Genomic DNA, 26,488 nt, shown 5'->3' with positions numbered 1-26,488 from the left:
CTCTGTAGGAACCTACCTCTTCAGTTCCATATTTCATATAGATAGAAGTCTTTTGCTATTATTATATGTTAAATGAGACCAAAAAGATGAAATGAAAAGAAAAATTCTAGGTTTTAATAGAGGAGATAACGATGTGAAAAACAAGACATGAATTCTCGGCAATGACATTGGTCTATCCACGTGGCAAAATTCCATTGAACTTCATCATTATCCAGATAATATTCAAACATCATCAACACCCACCCAATTTGCAGGCACACATTAACACACAGCACCAAACCTTGCCTCCAATGGCAGTTATCACAAATTGAATGGACCTCAAAACTCACTAATAATAATAATAATAATAATAATAATCTTCAACCATGGCTCCAGCTCTAACTGCCAATTCATTCCTCCTAACCACCTCCCCTCCCTCACGCCTCGTTTCTCTCCATAAACCGAGAAGACTGATCGTCTGCGCCAAGAAATCCGCAGGCGAAGTCGAACCGGAGAATTCAAATTCGAGTCCGTTTCGGTTGAACTTTGATTTTAAGAAGGTGTCGGATGTGCAGTCATTGATACCGGTTGTGAGTGGTGGTTCGGGATCGTCGGGTGTGTTGTTTGGTAAACGGAAGGATCCGAATACGGTGTTTGTTGCCGGAGCAACTGGACAGGCGGGTATTCGCATTGCGCAGACTTTGCTCCGGGAAGGGTTTAGTGTTAGGGCGGGTGTGCCGGAGCTCGGTGCCGCGCAGGATTTGGCGCGGTTGGCGGTTAGTTATAAGGTTAGGATGTTTCGAAATTTAAGTTTTGAGTTATTGTTTTTGTGAATATAAGATTGAAATTGAACCGTAGAATGATGTAGAGCGGAGGCGATAAGTAGAAATGCATTGAAATTAATACAAAAGAAGTAGAGGCGCAGCTTGTTGTCTGTTTGCGTTCTATTTATGTGGAATCACTGCCTTTTATTCATATTTGTGATATTACACAATTGTTAATAATAAAAAAATACATTAAATAAGGGCTTAAATTACGTAGGACAGCTAGAAAACGCGCCAAACTAATTTTGAAACGGTTTGCATATTGTGGAAGATGGAGAAAAAGTCTTCTATGGTGGAATTAGGACCTAAATGATGGAAATCGGGTTACATTGCCGAGACTTTTTTGTTGACTGGTAATTGGCCCTGTAATTCCACTCGTAGCCCCAGTTATGTCATTTTTATGTTTGGGCCATATCTACCTTGTTTTCCTATATCAAGATGGTCCATAAGTCTGCTAACTTTTGGAACAGCTCCTGATCATGGAATCAGAATATTATTCACTTTTTACAGTTTTATTAACTCTTTGTTGAATTGGAAACCCATAATTATGCAGGTAATCTCCACCGAAGAATCCAAACGCTTAAATGCAGTTGAATCCAGTTACCAGGACCCCGAAGCGATCGCAAAAGCAATCGGGAACGCCACCAAAGCCGTGGTAACAATCGGGCCATACGAAAACGGGCCAACCGCAGAGGTCACTACCTTAGAAGCCTTGCAGGTGATTCAAGGTGCTCAGTTAGCCGGTGTGAGCCACATAACCATAATCTATGACACCGCCACACCATCATTCACCTCAACCAACAACGTACTCGATGGGATCCAATCGTTCTTCAACAACATCTTCTCAAAATCGCAGTCGTTGACGTTGAAAGAGTTCATTGATGGATTGGTAGCCACTGATTTGAAGTACACCTTGATCAAGACTCAACTGACCGACGATTCTGCCTCTGCAAGTTCTAACAACTTTATTGTGACTAAGGAAGGGCTCCCCGTGGAAAACGACTACAAAGTAATGTAATGTGATGTAACGTAATGTATGCCATTGTTTCTTTAAGTTAAGTAGTATTAGATGATTAGATATACATAAACATTTTAGGAAACCAATAAAATATTTGATGTTTTTATGAATTTGAGTTTGGTTTTTTTATATCTGATTGGATTATGATGTTAAAAACTGTAGGTAACAAAGTCTCAGATTGCTTCATTGGTTGCAGATGTTTTCTCCAACACAGAAGTAGCAGAAAATAAGGTAATTAACTTTTAGTTGTTAGAAAAGCTTAAAATAATTGAGTTACTTCTTTATGCATTATTATTATTATTACTACTATTATTGTTATTTTTATTTATGCAACAAATGTTATTATTTTTTTATTTATTAGGTTGTGGAACTTTCTACAAGTCCAGAAGCAACTGCAAAGCCTGTGAGTGAACTTTTCAGGTAATATGTGAAAATTAATTTCTGTTAGAAGTGATGATTTCGACCCGTTTGCTAATGATCTTTATCTTAAACGGGCCAAATAAAATAAAAAAAATCAATGGAAATGGAACTAACGTTGTAAGTTGTAACTGAGCCGAGGCGAGCCAGGTTGGGCTCAGACTTGAGCTTGAACTAAAACGGGCTGGCTTGGCTCGGTTCGTTTATTTTAGCAAGCTGAAAATTCGAGCTCGGATCATAAACATTTGGGGTTTGAACAAGCCAGTCAAGTGAGCTATCGAGCGAGCCACAAGCTTAGCCAACCCTGGCTTGGGCTTGGCTCGTATACGAATCGAGTTGGCTCAGCTCGTTACACAAACAAGCTTTTTTCAAGCAAGAGGCGAGTTTTTTGAACTGGAAATGTCAAAACAAAAAAATCAATAAAAATGGAACGGGTCAAATGAGTCGAAAGTCAAACTTTTGTTTATAACAAGCCAAACTTTTGGACAGAAGTGTCATGGGTCAACTCAACTTGGCCCATTACAATCTGTATAAATTTTATATATTTTGACCCGTTACCCGATCTGTCCATTTTAGCGCGATTCCCGTGGACGGTAGACGAGAAGCTTATTTAGACGCGATTGCAAACGCAGAAGCCGAAGAAGCCCTTAAAGCAGCCGAAAACGCAGCAACCGAGAAAGAAGTTGAAAAACTGGACCCAACCGAGGACTTCCAAGAACAGGCCCAAAAGTCCTTCACAGATCTTGTGGCCCGATTTAAAACCGCCACCAGCAAAATCACAGAGAAACCCGATTCCGAGCCTGAGCCGACAACCGAAGACGGGCCGGGCCCAGATGGTGCACCCGGGTTAGCCTTGTCATGGGGAAAACTAAGCTCCGGGTTTGCATCAGCGGTTAAGAACAACTCGATTGAGCTACCGAAGGTCCAGATTGCAACGGTTAGGGGTCAAGCCAAGGCCCGGACCCTGCCACCTAAGCCCGCTGTGGTCAAGAAACCCGCAGCAGCTAAAAAGGCAGCACCTCCCGTGCAGCAGCCCAAACCGAAAGAGTCGAAAGCGGAAGTGAGGAAGATTTTCGGGGGTGTGTTTCAGCAAGAAACCATTTATGTTGATGATTGATTAATAAATATTAGTAATGTTTTTATGTTCATATGTGAATTGTAGTTGAATTCATGATGCTTAAATGCTGGTTTGATCGGCTCGAGCATCGACTTATTTTCACGTGTATCTGGATTTCGTATATTTTTTCCGAGTTGCCATATAATTTATTCGGGTTTAAAAGTTTGTCTTTGTGTTTATGTTTATAAAAGTTCATGACCATGTCAACCCGAGCACAACATGGTTTATTTTACTGTTTACATACGACTACCTAAAACATGATTATCTTCATATCTTGTTTCGGGTCGTGTCAGAAACTTCAACTCCAATCTAAAAAACAACAGACCCAACCAACTTAAAATCAGGAATAATTTATGTATTGATTATGTTTATAATATGGTTGCATAGGGGCCATCTCTGATCTCTTTATATATAACACAAAAGCATAATATTTACTTCTGATACTTTCGAAATATGATCATTTGTGTTTTGGTGAATAATAATAATAATAATAATAATAATAATTTAAGTTGGTAACCTTTTCATGATGTAACTTGGTATGTTAATCATTTCATTTGTATTTACACTTAAAAGTTAAAGAAAAGCATCAAAACAACAAAGGACTCCATTTGAATGCCACTAAAGCATGACCACACGCATTCATCGTCCGTTAAAGCATTAAAATGGCATAAAGAAATGGTGTGTCCATGATATATAATTATACAAGATGGTAGTAATTTAATAAAAAAAATTCTAAATATTAAACCGCGAAAACACATAACATTTGTACATTGCGCGGTTGCAAGATAAAGACTGAGAAATATTGAAACAATCATATATTTACGTAATCGTTTTATATATCATAGTTAAAATAATATGTATAAATGTTTATGTGATTTTCTGAATTGAACGCCCTTTGATAAAAAATATATTTTAAAAAACATCTAACAATTTTCATGTGTTATAGTTGTATCTTATAGTTCAAGTAATAAGCATAAATATTGTTCATGTGACTAGAAAAAAAGATGTTGAAGAACAAACATTGCACAACATTCACATTCACAATCAACATTTTGAAGTTGATAAAAAAAAATTCCTTGAAGATCAATTTCATTTGTTCAATTCTCTACAATCAAAATGTTTACACAAATCCATAAAAAATTAAGAACAATGAGAATAGGCAAATCTATGATCATGATCTTATTATCCTTCTTAATAATCTTAATGTTAATTTTGATCTTTTCTACCAATCCTTGTTCCCAAACAACTCAAATCCTATTACCCAGTTTTAATCTCAATTACTTCAAGAACACCCTCAACTCAAATCAAGAAGATGCGCCTACCAACATTTCCCATATCGTATTCAGCATCACAGGTGCAGTTAAAACTTGGCCCAAGAGGAAACACTACGTCGAATCATGGTGGCGCCCAAATGGAACCACACACGGCTTCCTATTTCTAGACCAAGCCCCCATCCAACTCCTCCCCTGGCCTCCAACTTCACCACGCGTATACATAGCTAATGAGACCATGAGCCATAAAGGTGTCCCTTACACCATTAGAATCGCAAGGATGATTAAAGAGACCTTCAAGGCGGAGAACGGTGGTACGTGATGGGGGATGATGACACCGTTTTCTTTTTGGAGAATTTGGTGGATGTGTTGAGGAAATATGATCATAATGGTTATTACTATGTTGGTATGAATGCAGAAAGTATAATATCTAATACTCAATTTTCATTTGGAATGGGATTTGGTGGTGCTGGATTTGCTTTTAGTTACCCTCTTGCTAACATTTTGGCCAAGAATCTAGATGTGTGTTTAAAGAGGTACAAAGATCTTCATGGGAGTGATCATATCTTGCAATCCTGTGTGGCTGATTTAGGTGTTTCCGTTACCCATGTAAAGGGTTTCCATCAGGTAAATTACATCACAATTTTTATGTTCTACGAACAAAAATGAACAAAGCAAGCTTAAGCTCAAGTGCAGGTAGTTTAGAGCTTTATTTCTAAAGCTCAAGCTCAACCCGCGAATAGTTTTTTAAACTTGAGCTTGGTGCTCAAATCGTTATAAATAATTAATTATAACTATAACTATAACTATTACACTTATTGATAACATAAAATGTATTATTTAATTATTTTATATAATCATAGTCTTATATATTATTATTATTATTATTTAAAATGTATATTTAATATATTTAAAAAATATATAAATAATACTCTTGTTTGGGCAGATTGATCTACATGGGGACATATCAGGTCTTTTATCAGCACACCCACAGGCTCCTTTGGTCTCCCTCCACCACCTTGACATGGTTGAGCCACTCTTCCCAGGCATGGACCGCATTCGGTCACTTAACCACCTGATGAAACCCGCAGAAGTCGACCAGTCAAGGCTCCTCCAACAGAGTATCTGCTACAACCACCCTAAAAACTGGAGTGTCTCGTTATCATGGGGATACTCGGTGCAAATTTATGAAAAAACCATGCTGCCGAGCCTCTTACAGGTACCGATACAGACATTTTCAGAATGGCGAGCAGGAGCCCGCCCCCTTTCATGTTGAACACCAGGGGTCTAAGCAAGAATCCTTGTGACATTCCTCATTATTTTTACTTTGATTCTGTGGATGAATATCCGGGTGGCGAGGGGAAGCAACGGCAGGTGGTGGTGACGAGCTATGTTCGGAGGTTTCCACGGTGGCAACCGCCTTGCGTGCCAGGTGGGAATTATTCGGTGAATTATGTAGAGAAGATTCTCGTGATCTCACCGGCGACACGACTTGAAACAGTAAGCCCAGTTAATTGCAATGTTTTGTTTTCAACCAGTCATTTAACCCTTCACAATTCACACTGCTTGTTCACTGGTTGAACTGGTAGGAGTAGTTAAAGCATATGTATTTATAATCAAATTTAAAAAATAAATATTCACACATTACATAAAATTAAATAGTATAATGTTTAATTTATATTTGACAACATATATTGTTTTCAAAAAGAAATAAAATAGTGAAGAGATATTTTTTATTGGAAGATTTAATATAAAACATTTTTTGGATAGTTGGAAAAATACTTTTATTTTATGTGCAAGAGATGATGTTTCTAAGTTCAAAACTTATAACCTATATAAAAACGCAGGTCTAAATGTCTAATCACTGAACTGGTACAACTGCCGTTCGTAAAAAACCAACTGATGAAACTAGTTTCGGGTCAACAACCAACCGAACCTGTTAGGATCCGGTTAGGTTTTAATATCATTGTTTAATTAATTGGATAGTTGGAAAAATACTTTTATTAATTGGTACGACTACGAATCATGCTGGCAAAACTAGTTGACTTGATCTATGTTTTGTTTTCAGGAGGGAAGTAGGAGGGAATGTTGTGACGTTGTATATGCGGACAAGGAGAACGTTACAACCATCAATATTAGGCCTTGCATGAAATATGAAATAATGGGGTAACTTATATTTTGGTATGTATGTAGGTTTTAATATTGTGGAATCTATTTTCACAAATAAAAAGAAATTATATATATATATATATATATAAAAATTATATTTTGGTTAAGAAAAACTAAAATACTTCGATTTTCTAGTATGCCGTGACATTAAACCTTGTTTGTGCTTTGTAATAGAGGTGGACAACAAAACCGGTTCCTGGAACCAGTTCGGTGGAACCGAACCGGAACCGAACCGGTTCCTACCCGTTTTTCGTAGGAACCGGTTCGGTTCCGTTTCAACCCGATGATCCGGAACCGGTTTGACATGTTTGGAGGTGGACCGGGTAGGAACCGGAACCGAACCGGAACCGGTTCTGGAACCGGTTCGACCGGAACCGGTTCGGAACCGGTTATAGCCGTTGGAGTGGTTCTAGCCGTTGGGAAACGGTTTTATGGCCGTTTTTTGACCGTTGGGGTCAAAAATGGCCGTTTTTTGGCTCCCCAAACACCCCACTACTAGTATAAATAGGTATTTGGTGTAATGGGTTCATCACAACACTCAAAACGCAAACCCGAACGCAAAAAAATACAAAAAAACGCTATTACAACGTTCTGAGTTCTCTAATCTCTTGTTTTCTCTTCTTCTATATTCATATTTGTTGTTATGGCTGCCTCACAATCATCGGTTGGTCAAGGTTCCACCGCCGGACCAAGTTTCGTTCGTATTGTACCTCATAATCGTAATCAAGAGATTTGGTGCAATTGGGATTTGGTTGAATTGAGTGACCATTCATTGAAGGCTCGGTGCAAGTTTTGTGGGATTTATTTAAACCCACTTTCGAATTCAAATTTGAAGAAACACATCGAAAGACCGTACTGCAGGGCGTTGAAACAGAACGTCGAGTCGCAACAAACGCAAATGGATAGTGAAGGCGGAATATTTACATACCAAATTGATCGAGTTCAAGATCGTATGGCGAAGTTTGTGATTCAAGAAGCTTTGCCGTTTAGCCACTTCGACAACCCTCGCTTAACCGCCATGATTCGAGATACGCTTCAACCACAATACACTCACGTAAGTCGTCATACTCTTAAACGTTATTGTTTAAAATTGTGGAAGAAGGCCAAAGAGGTACTAATTGCATATTTTGAAAATATAAATACGGGAATAAACTTAACTACTGATGTTTGGTCGGCTCCACATGGTCTACCCGAATCTTATCTTTGTGTCACCGCTCATTGGGTAGAACCGTCATCGTGGGAAATGATGAAACGCACCATTGCTTTCGAACTCTTTGAGTATCCACATACGGGAGATAATTTGTTTGAAATTTTAGATTATGTTATAAAAACTTATAAACTAGAAAATAAAATATTTTCAATTGCATTTGATAACGCGTCGAATAATACATCGGCGGTTGATAAATTAAAATTAAAATATACGCCGATTTGCAATGGTGTATTTTTTCACTCAAGGTGTGTTGCACATATCATTAATTTAATCGTGCAAGACGGACTTGCTTCGGATGAGGTTACATCGGTTATAAACGATTTTAGAGTAATGCTACATGAAGTTTTTAAGAAAAGTAAAAAAAGACAAATGGATTATAGAAAATTTTGTAAAGATACGGGAAGAAAAGCTTTGGGAGCTAATTGGGATGTACCTCATCGATGGAATTCCACTTGCATAATGTTTCAAAGTGCTTTGAAACAAAGAGACACTTTACAAATGTTTCATTCTAGTCTTGCCGAGAATGATTTGGCAATCCCCTTTTCAAATGAGAAATGGGAAATTATCAATGACTTATCGACTTTTCTTGAAGTTTTTAAAACATCAACTACGAAACTATCGGGAACGTATTATCCGACAAGTCCCTTGGTTCTTTCGGAGTTATTTTTAATCGTTAACAATCTTAAAGAATTTGAAAATAAAAGTCCAATGTTTTCAAACATCATATTACCAATGAAATTTAAATTAAAAAAATACTTTCTTGAATTGCCACCGATTTTTACTTGCGCCGCCGCTTTAAACCCAATGTTAAATGTTACGGGGGTTGAATGTGTGATAGACGAAATTTTTTCAGCCTTAGATATGCATGAAGTTGACCCAAACTTTTCAACAGAGGCACAAAATGATTTTAACTTGAATTTTAAATTTATGTATGACTTTTATATAAATAAATATGGGTCAAACATACACATGCCTACGCCGGGGGGGTCTTCATCAAGTTCAAGTGCTCCTAGAGTACGAGACCCCATGATTAGCCTTATGAACACCGTTCGCAACGTAACGGCTAAAAAACAAAGGGGTAACACCCCTTCAAGCGAACTAGGAAGGTATAGTGCATATGATTTCTCTACCGGTTTATCCGAAGAGGAATATGGCACTTTTGATGTTTTGGCTTGGTGGAAGGTAAAGGAAACCGAGTTTCCGATTCTTGCCACCATGGCCCGTGATTTACTAACCGCCCAAGCTTCTACGGTAGCTTCGGAATCTGCTTTTTCTCTTAGTGGCAGGGTAATATCGGTGAGAAGAACAAGACTGAATTCGGAGTCGGTGGAGATGTGCATTTGCTTGAAGGATCACTTGGACTCAATCGATCGTGTTCAACACGTAACCACTCTGGAAGACGAAACACCACTTGATGTTCGAGTGCACGACGAACAAGAAGGCGTTTCTACAAGTAATTCTGATGAATAAGTCGTCACTCAATAATTACGACGAACAAGAAGGCTTTTCTAGAAATAATATGTCACAACTTTATATTTATAAGTTTAATGTTTTGTTAGTTTGTTTTTGAATATTTTAAAACATGTAACATTTTTTTTTTGAACTCCTTAAAGTAAATAAAATGAATTTTATGTTAATTGTTTTTTTTATTTAACATGTTATACAAATACGAGCAGCGGAAACGAAAAACGAAAAAAAAAATTATTTTTTACACTGTAACCGGTTGGAACCGGTTACAGTGTAAGAACCGGTTTAGGAACCTGTCAGAACCGGTTCCACCGGTTCCGGGTCCGAGGGTTGGGGAACCGGTTCGGTTCCCTAACCGGTTCGAACATGGAACCGGTTTAAACAGTGATGTTGACTAATGGAACCGGTTCTGAACCGGTTCCGGTTCCTTTGACCAACCCGATTTGATCACCTATACTTTGTAATATAAACACTTGGTAATGTTTTATTTTGTTTAAAATTCAATCAAAGTTAATGTTCATATTTATCGTATTTGATAAGTTAGTTCGGGTAGTTTTATAACTTTCGAGTTACATGGATCAAATTGTCACCTCTAGTCTTTAAAAGTAGTTTCATAAGGCATATGTAAAAACTAAGAACACATCTGAAATTGAAAAAAGTTTGAGTTGATTCTACAACAGTAACCAACAAATCAATAAAAACGATTACCTTTTTCGTGACACAGCTCATTTTGGTGTACAATCATGTTTTAGTTGGTGCTTTCAGTTGTCCTTTAACTCAACTTCCTCTTCATTTTTAAGTGCCTTCAGTTTTCTGTAACCATGGTCTGTGCCGAATAGCCTGACAAAATGATTTAAATAAGATCATACGATAAAACATAACCGAGTTGCAAAGATTCATGTCCTCAATTGCTAACTCCTAACTTTTAAATTTGACATCAAATACCCTATCAGTTTAACTTATTACATAAAACACATTTTTAAAAAACTATAAGAAAAAAACAAGTTTAACGGGATGTGTTCATGGGATTTTACCTGAAACTGACTCAACCCATTTAGACTAAACCCAAACCCGTGAATATTGTGCTAGCTTGACACGGGGGCATTATCATACTTTCCAAAAAAATTAATTTAAGGAGTCATTCTCGTCACCAGGCATGTTTTTGGCCAGATCGCCAGACTTGGTGTAAACATAAAAAACGACATTCTGGTAAATCAAACAGTCTAGAAGTATGCTTAAAGATGAGTAAATAAGTAATTTTCTTTACCCTTTGATAATCCAAAGTCAATCATGTTTATCCAAACTTATAAAACAAATTACTGCAACTCCGAGTCATAATAATAAGATAATCATTACAACAGTTATGATCTAAAGTATAGAGCCTTACCAATCCATGTAGACAAATGTTGAAGCATAGTTCCCCGATTTGGTATAAATCAGTCGGTGATGATAATCATGAAAATCAGATCTGAAAATTTATTAAAACACATGTTTACCACACGATATCATCCTGAAAAAGAATGGTAAATTCAAATTGCGCGTATGAAATTACTAACCCTCCATATAAAGGAAGAAAATTTGACGGACTCCATAGGAAATGGTAACCACAATGCGCCTCAACTGTTTCGAGAACTCTAACCACCATCCACAACCAGAGAGTTATAAGATGAGGGCCCGTGATGGCAGGACCGAAAATAGTGGCAAAACCAAGGAATAATATTTCTGCCGGGTGAGCATACTCAGATGTCAATCCAAAAGGTGTTGCATACCTGTAACATAATAATACCATATGTATCAGTGAATACACTTAACATAGAATGGGTCAAAGATTTAGATTATAATTGAAGATGAACTGTTTTGTAAATATATCAAACACATTAATGATTTATAAGAAACTGAAAATGGACAAAAAAAAGTGTTTGCGAGTCAACCCAACCCGGTTTGACCCGTAACCCAACCCGCACATCTTGTTATTGAGGGTTTTAACGTACTCATGATGGACGCTATGAACATGCTTGTAGAGCCATTTGGTATGTAAAATCCTGTGTCCCCAGTAAAATATGAAATCTTCCACAATGAAGTAGAATAATATCTGAGTCGAGATCACTTTCCTGCACAGTAAAAGGTAAATGACTCACTACTATTACAGTATGCATAATAGAAAGATACAATTCCAAAAACTAGGATGTAACTAACTTGTCAACACCAAGAGGTACAAACAATGATCTATACAGTAATGTTGGCAATTTCAACCTATTTACTTATAAATGGGTTATTGGTCAATTCGGGTTATATTTTATCTCTACTTGAGTACTAGGTCAAACAGATAGAAAACCAGGCCTGTAAACGAAGTAAACATTCAGTGAACCGGCCAAATGGAAGTTCGTTTATGTTTGTATCTTTAATAAACGAACAAACAGCAAATTTTTTTGTTCATTTAGCTAAATGAACGAACATGAACACATGTCTCATTAGTCGTTCATTCATTTATGTTTGTCAACGTTCGTTTACGATTATTTATTTTTGTTTATGTTTGTTGGTTTATGATTACAATTTAGTTTATTATTTTTTTAGGCCCAACAGATTGATATTCACGTTTACTTTTAATTGATGTTTGCTAGTTACGTTTGTTTATATTTGAACTATTACGAGCGACCACAAATAACATGAATACGCTCATTTTCTTAACGAGCTAACACGAACAAGAAAACCCCATTTGTTTAACTGTTAAAGTTCGATAGCTTTTCCGGTTAAAGTTGAACAAACAAACACGAACATGCCAATTCGTGTTCATTCGGTTCGTTTACCGGCCTAAAAACACTATTTAGAGCATGTCAAACTGGTTGAAAGCCACCCAATGTGTAATTTTATCGCATAAAGTCGCCACGTCATTTTATTCTAAAAATCAGATTACTAACTGAATATTATAACTTTAATCATATTTGACACTAGTTGTTTTAACAAAATCAAAATTCTTGAACAAAAAGTGTTTTGGATCAACCCGATCCGTTTTGGCCAGTAGCCCAGCCCATTTGTTTGACCAACTCAAGAAAGTGTACAACGGAAAACGTGCCGTCTGGAGGCACGCTAAGATTTCAAAGTCCATTTCACATTCCAAATAATAAAAAAAAGCCAAAAATAATTTCGGTTCAACTTGACTTTTTTCGGCCCGTATAAAAATTACCCATTTTGACCCTGGCTCCACGTTTTTGACACCTCTAATCTACAACTAAAGTGCTAGCATATAAAGAACCTGAAAATACCAGGATGGCAGTGGAAGGCTACTTCTCATTCCCATGAAGCTGAAGACCGGATAAGAAGCAAGCATGACAGGTAAGTTGACACAAAAATGATATAAAAGTAGACGAGTAATACATTTCTCTTGAGCTTCAGTTGTGTTATTCTTGGCCTGCAAACAAAATGTCAGTTGTTGATGAAACAAATATAAAATATTTCCGTATAAAAATGCAGTAATGTATGAAGTTAGTTTAAGGGTACACGAGACCCAATAGATAAACCTGAATTTTGTACTTTTTGAGCCATCCTGCCCTTTCTATGTATATGAAAGGCAGCCCTGATAAGAAGAAAACAGCTTCATGAAGAAAAAAGCTACCAACACATGCCAGCTGAAAGTCACTAAAATGAGTGATTAAGTACTGCAAAAACATAAAATAAATACAGGTCAAAAACAATTTGGTTAGATGTTACAAACTTACAATAATACCATGTGATGCTGCTTATAAAAAATATTCACTAGTGTTTAGCAAAGACCAGTTTATTGCATGATGTACATTATTTATAAGCCATTGGTTGGTTTGTGAATTCTAGGAAGAAGAGTCTTTTGTGGTCTGCCTAAAAATAGAATAAATGTGACACTTAGCAAGTTTCTCACACATCACATGCTCTGCATGTCTTGATTTGTGCAAAAATCTATTAAAGCAAGAAACAATACGAGCTGTGATGAAAATTTGGTGATAAATGACAAATCGACTGTACTACAAAAATACTATGGCCTATGTTTGTTCAGTCTGATATTAGTATGCGGGGGAACACAATCGAACACATTATCGAACGTTCAGGAACACAATAAACAAACATTAACGAACACATTATCGAACGTTCAGGAACACAATCGAACAAACACGGCCTCTATTCGTGTTCGTTCATTTAGTTATCGAACGAAATTCCTTGTTCACTTTCATTAACATAAACAAACTTCTTGCAATCTCGCATAACGAATGCTAGAAAGTTATGTCACAAATAGTTCACACTTCATCGAACACATAACAATGCATCAAAACCTAAATACAGAATCTGAAGCACGATACGACATAACTCTTTAGAACGTCAAACTCACAACGCATTTGCTATGGAAACTCTTCATGTAAGTAAATCAGTGCCTAATTATGGCAGCTAAAAAGCAATAGCACAAATTCTTACTCGTTACTCGTAAACCTAAATCTCATTGCCGTTGAATCAACATATTCAAATCTAATAACAACCGAATCCAGTATGAAGTAATGAGACACATAACACATTTGTTAATGAAATCAAATTAGGGCAAAATAACGAGTGCGTGTGTGAATTACAGAGCAAATTAATAATAACTACCGTCCAAGCAGTGTCAATGACGGAAGCCATAGGCGATGAGATTTAGAGGCGGCAATGAAAGTAAGAGAAACGACGACGGATTACATCAACAGACTGTCAAAAGGAATCTGAATGTGTGAGTCATGGCTTCATATATATATACACACACTGATGTCATGTAGTGATGATTGATGTTAGCGTTTTGTCCTTGTTGACTCTGGGTATATGCCAAAGTGAATCCACTCATTAAAATGTTTCTACTTAACAAGTGGCGAGTAATGGTGAAGATATTTTTCATGTTAATATTGATACAGCTGGAAACGGGTAACAAGCTGCGAAGTTAATACTTTTTTAACAGCAAAACTAACTCATTTAAAAGGTTACATTCATAGATCATGACGAGTGTTTTTTAAGGGGAAAGCCCATGTAATGTCTACCGGGTAAAAAATCCAGAAAATTTTCATCCAAATGTCATTGTACCCGACCTATTTGTTCATGTTAGACGACGGTGTTTCCGTCCAATCACACGACGTCATGTGTAAAATATTTGGTCTATCAGAGAAGTTCCTTAAAAATCTGGCAACACAATTTGTGAGTCATTTCCAACTTTAATGTCACTCGACTAAACTTTTGTATGATCCGATCAATTATTCGTGAGTTTAAAAAAGCTAACAATACCGTTTCCTTCATGTAGCCATAAATCAGACAAATAATCGAGTCAACTATCATATTCCGTCTAGCCAGCTATACCTGGGATGGTATCCTTTCCATTTACGCCTTCCATGCAATAATCCATCCATTACGTGCTCCACTCTTCCAACTGGTCTTTGAGACAACATATCGTAAACCTGACCCCGTCTAAAACAAGTTACTTATTTGGGTTAGTTTAATACCAAACTGGAAAAGAAAAACAGTCATAAGTGGCCATGTAAAACATAAATGAAAATATGAAAATTGTCTTTCAATAGTGAAGAACAAATATAACATAAAAAACCAAAAATGAATTGTCTGAGCCCGGGTTCGAACCGGGGACCTCTAGTGTACCCAGACAACATGTTCACGATTCCAAACAAAATAAAACTATATACCGTCTCAAAACCACATTTAGCTTCTTTTCTCCTTCGTAGCTGTGGACGGCCAACCAGAAAAACCTTACCAAAACTCTCTCTCTCCCTCTGCAATGGCGTCGTCGCATCACGAAACTCTAGGCCGACGAACGGTATTCACGCAAAAGTTTTCTCAATTACGTTAACTTTTATTAATTACATGAATTAAATAAATCGTTTAAATTTGCAGTTGGAAGAGATTCGTCAAAAGCGAGCGGCTCAGAAATTAAGCAAAACTTCCTCTGGACCTGATCTCACATTGCCTCCTAATCCTACCGGTTATTATTACTACTTTAATTTCAAATTAATTATATTCTAATTTGTTTGATCAATTTGCTTATCGTATGTTAAGTTACTTGGATCTAATATTCCGTCTTAACCCTAGCGGTTGCGTTTATGTTAATTGTTAGTTTACGTGTTGTTTATCGTGTCGTTTGATCAATTTCCAAACCGTATGTTATGTTAATTGGATCTAACATTGCCTCCTAACCGTAGCAGTAGAGTTTCTGTTAATTGTTAGTTTACGTGTTGTGTATCGTGTCGTTTGGTCAATTTGCACACTGTATGTTATGTTAATTGGATCTAACATTGCCGCCTAACTCTAGCGGCAGCATTTCTGTTAATTGTTAGTTTACGTGTTGTGTATTGTATTGTTTGATCAATTTGCGAACCGTATGTTATGCTAATTGGATCTATGTTTTGTTATCTGGAATTAGAGTTGTTCGGGATCAAAAAGTCGTCTAGCGGAAGCGGAATCTCAGAGGTTTGTTCTTGATTGACTCCTATTATGTGATTTAGTTTCATTGAGCTAGTTTCGAGCTCGGCTAGTGAGTTGTTTTTTTAAGGCTTGGGGTCAGCTTGTTTATTATTTTTATAAAATGTGAGAAAAACTGTATACGAGCATAGCTTGGTTTGAGCTTGTGTGGTACCTTAAACAAGCCAAAGGCTGGCTCTCGCTTGGCTGTGCAGTGCAAAATTAGTACATATAGAAGTCCAAAATAGGTAAACCTTAAAAATACACAAGGCTCAAGCTTGGGTTCAATAACTAAATGAGCTTTATTTGAGGTTCGGCTCGTTTCGATCTTTTATTGATCTGAGCTCAAGTAGCTCACGAGCGGCTCGGCTTGTTTGCACCCCTAGACTGCCAATAGGCAAAACTGTTCTAGATTCGTTTATGTTCTTACATCGTGAATTCGATTAAAGGGTAATGCAGAATTGCAGATGCTTACAAAGTTTGATGTGTATGTCTTGTTTGGTTGATTTGTTGCAGAGTGATATTAGTGGATTGGTGTCACAGCTACAGGAGTTACAGAAGAGGAATGCAGAACTCGATGAAGAGAACAGAAAATTGAGCTCAGAGGTTCATATTCTTTTGCTATATTGTTGTTGTTTAATTCATCTCTTTACTTTGTGATTGATGATGTTAACATACCTTATGATCTTGTTTGTGATTCAGCTTAATTCTAACAAAGTGGAGAATGACATGCTTCAGAAACGCGTGAAGGACCTGGTATGTATTACCTGGCCTCTTGTTGAATCATGCAGTTAGTTATCTTGTTCATGTACATCAGAAATGAGGGCGAAACTTCACACTGATATCTTTAAACATATGCTATAGAGTTTTCTAACCCTAGTGCTGTAATACGTATTTAGAAGGAAACCTTGATTGTAAGGAACTACTGATTTAAAATTATGATATTATTCATCCATATGCAATCTTTAATATACACCTCGTGTTTTGTAATAATTTGGATGAAGAACTCCACATCTTAGTAAAGTTGCATGCATGTTGCTATTTTCATGCTGTTAATTGCAGGAACAAAGCACTGTACCCTCATTAAGAAGAGCTCTTAAAGATGTTGCTATGGAAAAAGATGCAGCAGTTGTTGCAAGGGTACAATGGTTTTTGATATTCTGTTAATTGCAAAAATGTTGTACAACTTTACTTACTAAACTTAATAAATATGATTTTGTTCAGGAGGATTTCTCAGCACAGGTTCGAGCACTTAAAAAGCGTCTAAAGGAAGCAGAAGAAGAGCAATATCGAGTAAATAATCAACTATAGTGTCATATTCATATATATTCGAAATCCATATGTAACTTTGTCTATATTTGTCTTAAAATAGGCCGAAGAAGATGCAGCTGCTCTAAGAGCAGAATTAAATTCACTACAACACCAAGCAATTAGTGGTGATCTTGGTGCCATTGCTTTAAGGGGAGGCCCGCCAGATCACATGCAAGCTATTGAGAAGGAGCTTGCTGATTTGAAGTCCCAGCTGGAGGTTGTAATGAGTTTTTAACTAGTATATAACCGGTAAAAATTGAATAGGAGATCAAAGGAAATTATTTCTGATAAATATTATTCATCATTAAATAGCAAGAGTCGATGCTGAGGCGGCAAGAGGGAATGTTGAGGCGGCAAGAACAACAACAGTTAGCCGAGGAGCAAATGAGGATATCTACCATCATTTCTGAGAAAAAAGAACTAGAAGAAAAGCTAGCAGTCTTGTCCAGAGAGGCGGCCTCAGGTAACCTATAAAATCTTGTATATGAATTATAGTTTTATAATATCATATCAGAGATCCAAAATTGTCAATACACAAAGTTCACATATGGTAGTGTAAGTATTAAAATGCACAAGTTAAACCAAATAAAACTCGACTGTAAAACATGTTTATAAAAATATCAAGTTAATCCTTTAAAATGGCTTGATTGCTTCATACAGTCCATCCAAAACTTAAATTAGAATACCTAGAACTATGATAGGAGAACATAAAAGACATTTGAATTACTATCCTTAACCAAAGAAAACAGAAATGTCAGCTTTAAGTTACTTTTGAGGAATATTTCAGAACGTCTTATTAAAAGACATCTTACATAAAACTTGTACAAAGTCCCATTGAGCTCAAATCAACTTAATCGATTTTACAAATTTTAATATAATATTTTAGAAGTCAGATTTGGTCTTTTTGAGTATACATAAGCCAGTTGAAGAAGACGGTATTTTTACCTAGAAGAGCTTGATTTTGCATACAGTTATCTCATGGGAAAGTATACAAGACACCCCAAGAACTTAGAGAGCTATAGAAACTGGTTTCACTGATCAGGCAACTTATAGAGAGCCCTATATCAAAATAGAATCATTAGAAGCAAAACAATGAAGATAATAGCTTACCTTGTTAGGTTTCCTCATTTGCCTCAGGAACCTCTGTAATTATGAGATTATAATCTCATGTATTTAGGTAGGAATAGAAGTCTCATATCGTCTGTCATTCTGTCTAAATCCAATTTTTAAAAAATGTAAGCAATAACAAAATCCTTATAAGGTAACCTCACTAGTTTTATCGCTTTTATATATTTATTTAATTTTTATAGCTTTAGAATTATTTCACATCTTCAATACGTTTACTATTTGCAGTACTAGTTTTATCTGTCTGGAAACCCATATTCTAATAGTATTCAAGTTTACTATTAACTTTTTCTTCTTCTGAATATTTCCTATTCTATGCAGGAAGTTCTGAAAGAGGTGCCCAGTTCACAGTGGTAAGCGAAAAAAAAACAGATATCCTAGTAGTTTTAAAACCAAGGGTTAAAGTTTTCATTACTAGTTGGACTGTATTATAAGTTTTGTACTCCAACTGTTATGAACTGTAAACTGATGATCGTAGGAAGACAAGGAGAGACTTGAGAAGCAGTTGCATGATATGGCAGTAGCTGTTGAGAGATTAGAGAGCAGCAGACAAAAGCTACTGTCGGAGGTTCACTTTTTGACTTATTATGTAAAACTATCAACATCATTGCTTGAAACATAATTTCTTTTGTTTTTTTTTTTTGGATGTGCAGATTGATTCCCAATCTTCTGAAATAGAAAGACTCTTTGAAGAGAATTCTAGCCTATCAACAGCTTATCAAGAGGCAACTGGCATGGTCACACTCTGGGAAAATCAGGTAAAATTCTTAAGTTTAATGTTCTAAACCAAACATAAACTACGTCACTTAACATGTATTATGGATCTATGCAGGTAAAAGATTGTCTGAAGCAAAATGAGGAGCTTCGTGTCATGTTAGATAAATTAAGAACAGAACAAGCTAGTATATCCACCATCAATGATCACGAGGGTCAAAAACGTAATTTGGAATCAAATAACGGAGCGAGTGAGATTTCTCAGGCTTACACCACTGAAGTTATATCACTAAAGGTTAGTCATATAATCTTCAAATTATCTGATATTTGTCTTTTTTATACACACACGTCTATATTTTGCATAAAACCTCTAAATCATTTTATACCAAAAAAAAGTTTGATTGTTATCAGAATAATATGGTCATGGATGCAGGGTCAACTAGCTAAAGAACAAAGCAAGGCTGAGACACTGTCTGCAGAGGTTTTGCAGCTCACGGTTCAGCTCCAACAGTCTGTTCAAGCCTACAACAGTCTTGCTCGCCTGTATGGTTATCTCTTCGTGCTTGTTATTTCGCTGAGGTGGTGATTCTGACCCGTTCTGGATAAGCGGGTCAATCTGGTTTATGCTTTGTTAACGGGTCACCCATATTAAGCTGTCTAAATCGTTTAATTTCAAAATTTTGATCATCACTGACAATATTCGTTTAAAACATAAATTATTTTAAAATCCAAGAGGAGCATACCAAAAGGGCTTGTTGGTCAGTCTTTTCCAAAACAAACTAAAAGTCGCCCGTTTTGAACCCGTTACGCTAACCAGTAACCATTCATTTGCCATTTATATTATTTCGTTTACAATTACAATTGTTTCTAACTGTAGCTCATGAATTAACTCTGTCAACTGCAGCTACAAACCCGTGTTAAGGAACATTGAGAACAATTTACTCAAAATGAAGCAAGACGGATCTTTGACAGTGCAGTAAAAACCAGGAAAGCTTTTGCCTGTACACATGCTAGCAAACCATACAAAAAGGATAATATACTCTGTATTGTTTTATTTAATACTGGTTAACCAAATTTACAATATTTACTAGTTTGCCATCTTTAGTTGTAACATTTGGAAGACCAACATTCATCATTTATCTTGAATCTTGATCAACAAGAAACCATACATGTATAGAGATTGGGAGTTAAATATGCTTACAAACATTACCAATAATCCCCACACGAGCAAACCCCATCTTTAAAACGATGTATGCGGTTCACATCGCGTACCAAAATCTCTCTATCTGCAAACTTAGACACAAACTTTGTAACCGAATGACAATCTTCACACAACCGTAAATTTTTTGTTATCCTAATCGTTTCTCCTTTAGAACTATTAATCAACCCGAATGCAACCGCCAGTTTCTCACTATGACCCAATAAAATCCGTTCTTTTTCCATCTCATCAACATCATATAACACGACTTTAGTCTTGGGTTGATACCCGTATTCCTTCATCTCCATTGATAATTTGAGTATAAACGCGTGAAGTTGTTCAACGTGTGGATTGAACTCGTCAACTGACTCAAACGAGTATATCTTCTTCTTCACTTCGATCCAGCTACATCCAGCCTTCTTTTGAAGCCCGCGGGATTGTAAAAGCTTCTTCACCTTTAACACTTCATCCCACAAACGGGCTTCTGCGTATATCTCAGCTAAAAGTACATAATTCCCTGCATTTGTGGGCTCAAGCTCAAAAAGCCGCTTGCTTGCCCTCTCGGCCAGTTCAACATCGCAGTGAATCCTACACGATCCAAGAAGTGAACCCCACACTTTAGGCCCGGGTTCCATTCTCATATCTTGTATAATCTTGGCTGCCTCGTTTAACCTATTGGCCCGACCCAAAAGATCCACCATACATGCATAATGCTCCACAGTTAATCGCATGTTATGATCTCGTGTTATGGATTCAAACAAGTTTTTCCCTTCTTCCACAAGGCCCGAATGACTACAAGCACCAAGAACACTCACAAACGTTATAGGACTCGGATCAACCTTGTTTGATATCATTTCATTGTAAACTTCAATCGCCTTTTCACCAAACCCGTGCATTCCATAGCTTGAAATCATCGCGTTCCATGAAACAACATCACGTCTAACCATTTGATCAAAAACCCGTTTTCCAACTTCAAGTTCACCACATCTCGCATACATGGTAATCAAAGACGCGAGAACCGGCAAAACCGAATCAAAACCTCTTCGTAAGATATAACCATGCAACAACCTCCCTTGTTCCAAAGCTACAAGCGCACCACACGCTTGCAGAACACTGACCATCGTCACTGCATTCGGTTCCAAATCACGAACCTCAACCATCATTTCACCAAACACTCGTAGCGCATCAAACGGCCTCCCGTTCTTAGCATAGCACGCAATCATCGCACTCCACGACACCACATTCTTCACACCAATTCCATCAAAAACACGGCCCGCTTCCAACACACACCCGAATCTAGCATACATATCAACCAAAGTAGTCATAATATGCACATTCTCATCAAACCCATGTCGCAAAACATGCGCATGCACCTCCTTTCCTTTCGGTAACAACGAAACCGAAGCATCCGACGCCACACACGCCTTAAGAACATAAGTATACATAAACCTATCCGGCTTAATCCCGGACTCATTCATACATTCCAAAACCCTAAACACATCTAACCCGTTATCAGAACCTATCAAAGCTTGAAAAAACGCATTATACACATAAACAGTTCTATCAGGCATTTCATCAAACACCTTGCGTGCATATTCAATTTTACCCAAATTTGAATACATATTAATAAGTTTAGTCGCGAGAAACGGGTCTTGGTGAAACCCATCATCGATGAGGTGGCGGTTGACGGTAACGGCGTCAGAGAGTGAGTTTTTAACGGCGCATGATAATATTAAGAGTTCATAAGTGCGTTGAGTTGGGTTGGGTTCTTGAGTGAGTATTTGGATGGCTTGTTTGAGGTGGCCTTTGGTACACAGAGATTGGATTAAATGGTTGTTGTTGGTGGTGGTGGTGGGGTGGAGCGTGAGGGAGGTGTGGTGGCGCGTGTGGGAGTGAGGTGGGTGGTGGTGGTGGTGGTGGTGTGATTGTTGGATGGTTTGTGGTGAATGGTTAAGGTTAAATAACCACATGAGATGGCAGTTAATTATCCGGTGATGGGTGGCCGGAGCTCCGGTGAATATGGCGTTGATAAGCAAGCAGACAAATGAGAAGATAAATGAAGGAACAACCGTGGCGCTCGACTATCACTTGCTTATTTAGATGGTATTTAAATTAGGCTCAAGCTCGGTTGATTTCGAGATCTTTTTCTAAAGTTTGAGATTGGTGCACTGGTTGTTTTTTTAAACTCGAGACCGGCTTTATTATTATTATTTATTAATGAGTCTAAGCTTGGCCTGAGCTCGTGCGATACCTTAAATGAGCCAAAGTTTGGCTCGAGCTCAGTTGTGCGGTGTGAAACTAATATATAGAAGTTCAAAATAGGTAAAAATTAAAATACACAAGGCTTGTGAAAGCTTGACGAGACTAAATGAGCTTTATATTAGGCTTGGGATTGGCTTAAGCTCGAAAAAGCTCAACCTATTTCGACCTTTTAATCGAAATGAGCTCAACCTATTCAGCTTGTTCGCATTTTTGGTAGACATGTGTACTGTATAAAGGACTCAAAGAAAAAAATTATTTGTTTTTCATACGTGTATATTAAAGTTATAATTTTTCATAAAAAAACATGTTTTCCATTATAAAAGCTAAAACGCCCACAACGACTATCTTTTTAATTAGTCTAGATGATGTCGCAATGGAGCGAGCGCTCTAAACAAGGATGGCCTTGTTGTGGAGGTAAAGTCCACAAGCAGGTCCTTGAACTCAGGCGGGAAAACGGACGGAGAGATGAGCCTACCCTCTGATACACACGTATATATATTATGTGTATATAATAATAATAATAATAATAATAATAATAATAAACAAATGAAATTAATGGGGTTTATGGAAGTTGTTGATGAATGAAATAAAATTTTTGAGAGAAGTTTGGAATATATGGTGGAACTAATGTAAGAATTTATAAACATTTATTGTTATGAATGCTCATACGTAGCCTACATAAGTCAACACTTATTTCTTCTAACTTTCTAGATAGTTTAGTCTGCATGATTCAACTTGTTTCTTTATTTCTTTATATATTAGAAAAAACCCTTGATTCCACTATGCCATATATCAAAATAATTAAACATTTTAAACGTTTATGTTTTGACATAAAATTACTGAAAGAAAAGTCTTAATGTATAGTATCCCTTAAAATGAATTTTTGTGATCTCGTCATTTGGTTCGAGACTAACTTATTAACTATTCAACTGATCATGTTCATATGTTTGACACAAGATAGTCGAAGTCTGTTTGTGTTAAACATAGACCCGAGAATTTTGTGTTATGTTCATGTCAAAAGTTCTCTTTATAAACCCTATTAATAGTTGAAGCAATTTTTTGTCAATAAGTGTTTTACTAATACAAAATCATATTGAAGCCACTGATATTATAAATGTTTTACTATTATACACTTTAAGAATGCTTGTTAAATAGCAATTATTATGTGTAATATACTAATCATGATATTTTAAGAAAGGCAATGATGGAAAATATGTGTATTAATACAATATAGTTATAAAAAGTAATATATTTTTATATTTCTATTTTATAACATGTGAAACGAAGACTCACGTTAGTAGGTTTGGGAAATTTTTGAAGACTACATATTCCTTAATAATAATTTCTAATGTATAAACATTTTTTAAGTCTTAACCACCGATTGGAATGATAGTTAGGTGGTGGTTGATGGGTGGTTGCTGGATACATAGGGTGGTGGCAATGGTGGTGGTGAGTGGAGGATGGAGATTGAGGACTTTGATGGGTTGAAGATAAAGTTGATGATGTGACTAATCTTTTATCATGATTTTTATTTATTTCTAAATGAGACCCACATTATTTTTATTAATGATTTACTTATTTTTTTATACCGAGGGTAGTTTGGTAATTTTCAGTTGAACTTAACTAGAAATGTAACGACGTTAGATGCTAAGGACCGTCCATGCTATTAGAATACAACTATAGGGCCCAAATGTGAATAGTTATCTAATCTCATGATCAATTGTGTAGTTATTAAACCTTGGGGAGTAAGCGTGCAAAAAATGTAAACCACAAAGACCAACCATGTTGTTCCTCCAAATTTAACATTAACTTTTCTCTACAGAGGGTGAACAGCGTTTCTCCAAATTTACTCATTAATATTAATTTTTCTCTCTCTTTCACTCACAACTACTTACAACTTCTTCAAACAATATAAACAACCCACTGACAACATTATAGAGGAATGTTGTGAATGCTATAATATATGTTGCAAAAAGATATGGAATTAAGTGTTATAGGGGAACCGTTGTGAATGTTATAATATATGTTGCAGAAAGATATGGAATTAAGTGTTAGGAGCTTCCTTGCATATTGTATCAAATCAAACTATTTAAATGTTGAATTTTTTTTTCTAACGGTAACATATTTAAAAAATGTGTGTGTGTGTATCTAACGGTAACTTGTATTGTATAAAATCAAACTATTTGTCTTTTTTCGTAACGGCTAGTTTTCCCCTATAAAACACTCATATGTACTTCAAACAGTCACATCCAACTATCTCATCTTTTTTCCAATCTCTCATTTCTTACCTTTTGTATACAATTCAATGGATCCAAGAGCCCCATTTTCGTTCACCCAACTTCTAAACGAGATCAACGATGAAGAAATCACAAATTGGCCACTTGTTGACAGTAATTCTGAATTTGGGATAACACCGGGTGATGGTGACCATGATATTCATGCATTGTCTTCAGCTGATTATAAAGCAAAGAAGTTAAGCCTCATTGAAGCCCTGATCGAGACGAGTCAGGCGAAGAAGAAGGCAATTGAGCATTTCAATAAAATGGTAGACAAATTCTATGATTTGGAACAAAAGAAATTAATGATAGAAGAGCATAAGTTACTTTTCATCAACACAAGTCGTATAGATCCAGAAAAATGTCACATTCATGAAGCTTTGTGTAAGCGGATCAAGGAAAAGTACGACATTTAGGTATCTGTTGTTTAAAAGTATGCAGTATTGTTGTTTTTTTCTTATTTAAGTTTTATTTATGTAATTTCTTTTTAAGGTATTGCAAGTTTATTTATGTATTCTTTTATTTTCATTTAGTAACTTGAAAAAACTGCAACGGCTAGTTATATAAACTTTCTAAGGACTATTAAAAAAATTTAATAAAATAATAAAAATTAATTAATATATATTTTAGTTATTTAAACTAATCTTGAATATAAGAATAAATTTGTTAAATAAAAATATAATAGTAATGATGTAGAAAGAAGAGTATGATAGTGTTCGCTAGTAAGATCTGTTCGTGAGAAGAATAAGTGGAAATATGTATAGATATACTAATAACTAGGCATGCATGTTCAAATATTGACATTCAATATATATTCATTTTATTGTATTTTAAAACAGATTTAATATTACATTAAGACATTATATTTATCAAAAATTATTTATTATTACATTTTTAACATGTGAAGCAAAAACTAATGTTAATAGGTCTGGGAAAATTTTGAAGACTATATATTTTCTTAAATAACAGTTTCAATTGCATAAATAAAGTCTTGATTAGTGTTGTTAATGCCAGTGGAACAAAAAGGGTAATCAAGATATCCAAGAGCTAAAGATAGAGAATAAGTAAGAAGAAATCACTAAGAAGAAGGAAATTAATCTAAAAATATTAGCTATCCAAGTATCCATTATAATATTATATTCTCCGTTCGTATATTTAACGTACTGGAATATTACAAACATTACACTTAACCCCTCCTACTTTTACATATTTGATTCTAAACCCCCATACTATTTGGATCTAGACTTCTTAAGTTTGTTAATACTTAATAGGTACTAAGTTTGGTAGCCTCTGAATGGTTATTAAGATACTACCTCTTAATAGTTTATAACCTATTAATGGTTAAGAGGTAACCTTTTAACTGAAAGGTACCGATTTTTTTTAATGGTTAGATAGGTTCAGTAGTTGAACACTTGAACTGGTTTTTGTGTCAACAAAGTTTGCAAGGATATATATGTTGGATTATAAATTATATATGTTGGCTTCTCGTACTAATCTATAACTTTTGTCGTTGTTCTTATTTTTTATTTGAATGGCCAACGAATAGCCCGGCTACCTGGGGGCGAGGTAATCCAATTGCAAAAGGGGACCACGAACGTCATTGTTTTTATGAATGATTTAGTTGAATTTTCTTTCTTAGAAACTATCTTAATGATTGTTTTCCTTTTTAAAGTGATGTAT

The 26,488-nt window shown here is 36.1% G+C and overlaps 4 protein-coding genes and 1 pseudogene across 4 annotated transcripts; 3 read left to right on the top strand and 2 right to left on the bottom strand.

Moving 5' to 3' along the window:
* Window positions 1-235: 235 nt before the first annotated feature.
* LOC143544080 (protein PLASTID TRANSCRIPTIONALLY ACTIVE 16, chloroplastic-like) lies at window positions 236-3,509 on the top strand. The gene is made up of 5 exons (XM_077036240.1): window positions 236-767; window positions 1,357-1,812; window positions 1,984-2,052; window positions 2,183-2,241; window positions 2,815-3,509. The coding sequence occupies exons 1-5, from the start codon at window positions 366-368 to the stop codon at window positions 3,353-3,355; spliced, it is 1,527 nt and encodes a 508-aa protein (XP_076892355.1). The 5' UTR covers window positions 236-365; the 3' UTR covers window positions 3,356-3,509.
* Window positions 3,510-4,947: 1,438 nt separating this feature from the next.
* On the top strand, window positions 4,948-6,796 carry LOC143544032 (uncharacterized). The gene is made up of 4 exons (XM_077036210.1): window positions 4,948-5,253; window positions 5,573-5,747; window positions 5,846-6,126; window positions 6,695-6,796. The coding sequence occupies exons 1-4, from the start codon at window positions 4,948-4,950 to the stop codon at window positions 6,794-6,796; spliced, it is 864 nt and encodes a 287-aa protein (XP_076892325.1).
* A 3,179-nt stretch (window positions 6,797-9,975) lies between these two features.
* LOC143544050 (methylsterol monooxygenase 2-2-like) lies at window positions 9,976-14,271 on the bottom strand. Its single transcript, XM_077036219.1, has 7 exons — window positions 14,084-14,271; window positions 12,991-13,128; window positions 12,736-12,881; window positions 11,464-11,583; window positions 11,029-11,241; window positions 10,860-10,940; window positions 9,976-10,312 (listed from the first exon to the last, which is right to left on the bottom strand). The coding sequence occupies exons 1-7, from the start codon at window positions 14,111-14,113 to the stop codon at window positions 10,234-10,236; spliced, it is 807 nt and encodes a 268-aa protein (XP_076892334.1). The 5' UTR covers window positions 14,114-14,271; the 3' UTR covers window positions 9,976-10,233.
* Window positions 14,272-15,222: 951 nt separating this feature from the next.
* On the top strand, window positions 15,223-20,235 carry LOC143544079 (uncharacterized). The gene is made up of 15 exons (XM_077036238.1): window positions 15,223-15,281; window positions 15,359-15,446; window positions 15,885-15,931; window positions 16,439-16,528; window positions 16,625-16,678; window positions 16,985-17,062; window positions 17,147-17,215; window positions 17,295-17,450; window positions 17,546-17,696; window positions 18,680-18,711; window positions 18,837-18,926; window positions 19,012-19,116; window positions 19,191-19,367; window positions 19,506-19,615; window positions 19,977-20,235. Exons 1-15 carry the CDS (start codon window positions 15,243-15,245, stop codon window positions 20,050-20,052), a joined length of 1,362 nt encoding a protein of 453 aa, XP_076892353.1. The 5' UTR covers window positions 15,223-15,242; the 3' UTR covers window positions 20,053-20,235.
* On the bottom strand, window positions 20,153-22,330 carry LOC143544078 (pentatricopeptide repeat-containing protein CRR2, chloroplastic pseudogene; annotated as a pseudogene).
* Window positions 22,331-26,488: the final 4,158 nt, after the last annotated feature.

Source organism: Bidens hawaiensis, unplaced genomic scaffold, assembly GCF_021521415.1.
Source record: "Bidens hawaiensis isolate Kalapana, Puna unplaced genomic scaffold, B.hawaiensis_p1.1 tig00013426_1, whole genome shotgun sequence".
NCBI lineage: Eukaryota > Viridiplantae > Streptophyta > Magnoliopsida > Asterales > Asteraceae > Bidens > Bidens hawaiensis.
This window is presented reverse-complemented; position numbering and strand designations above follow the sequence as displayed.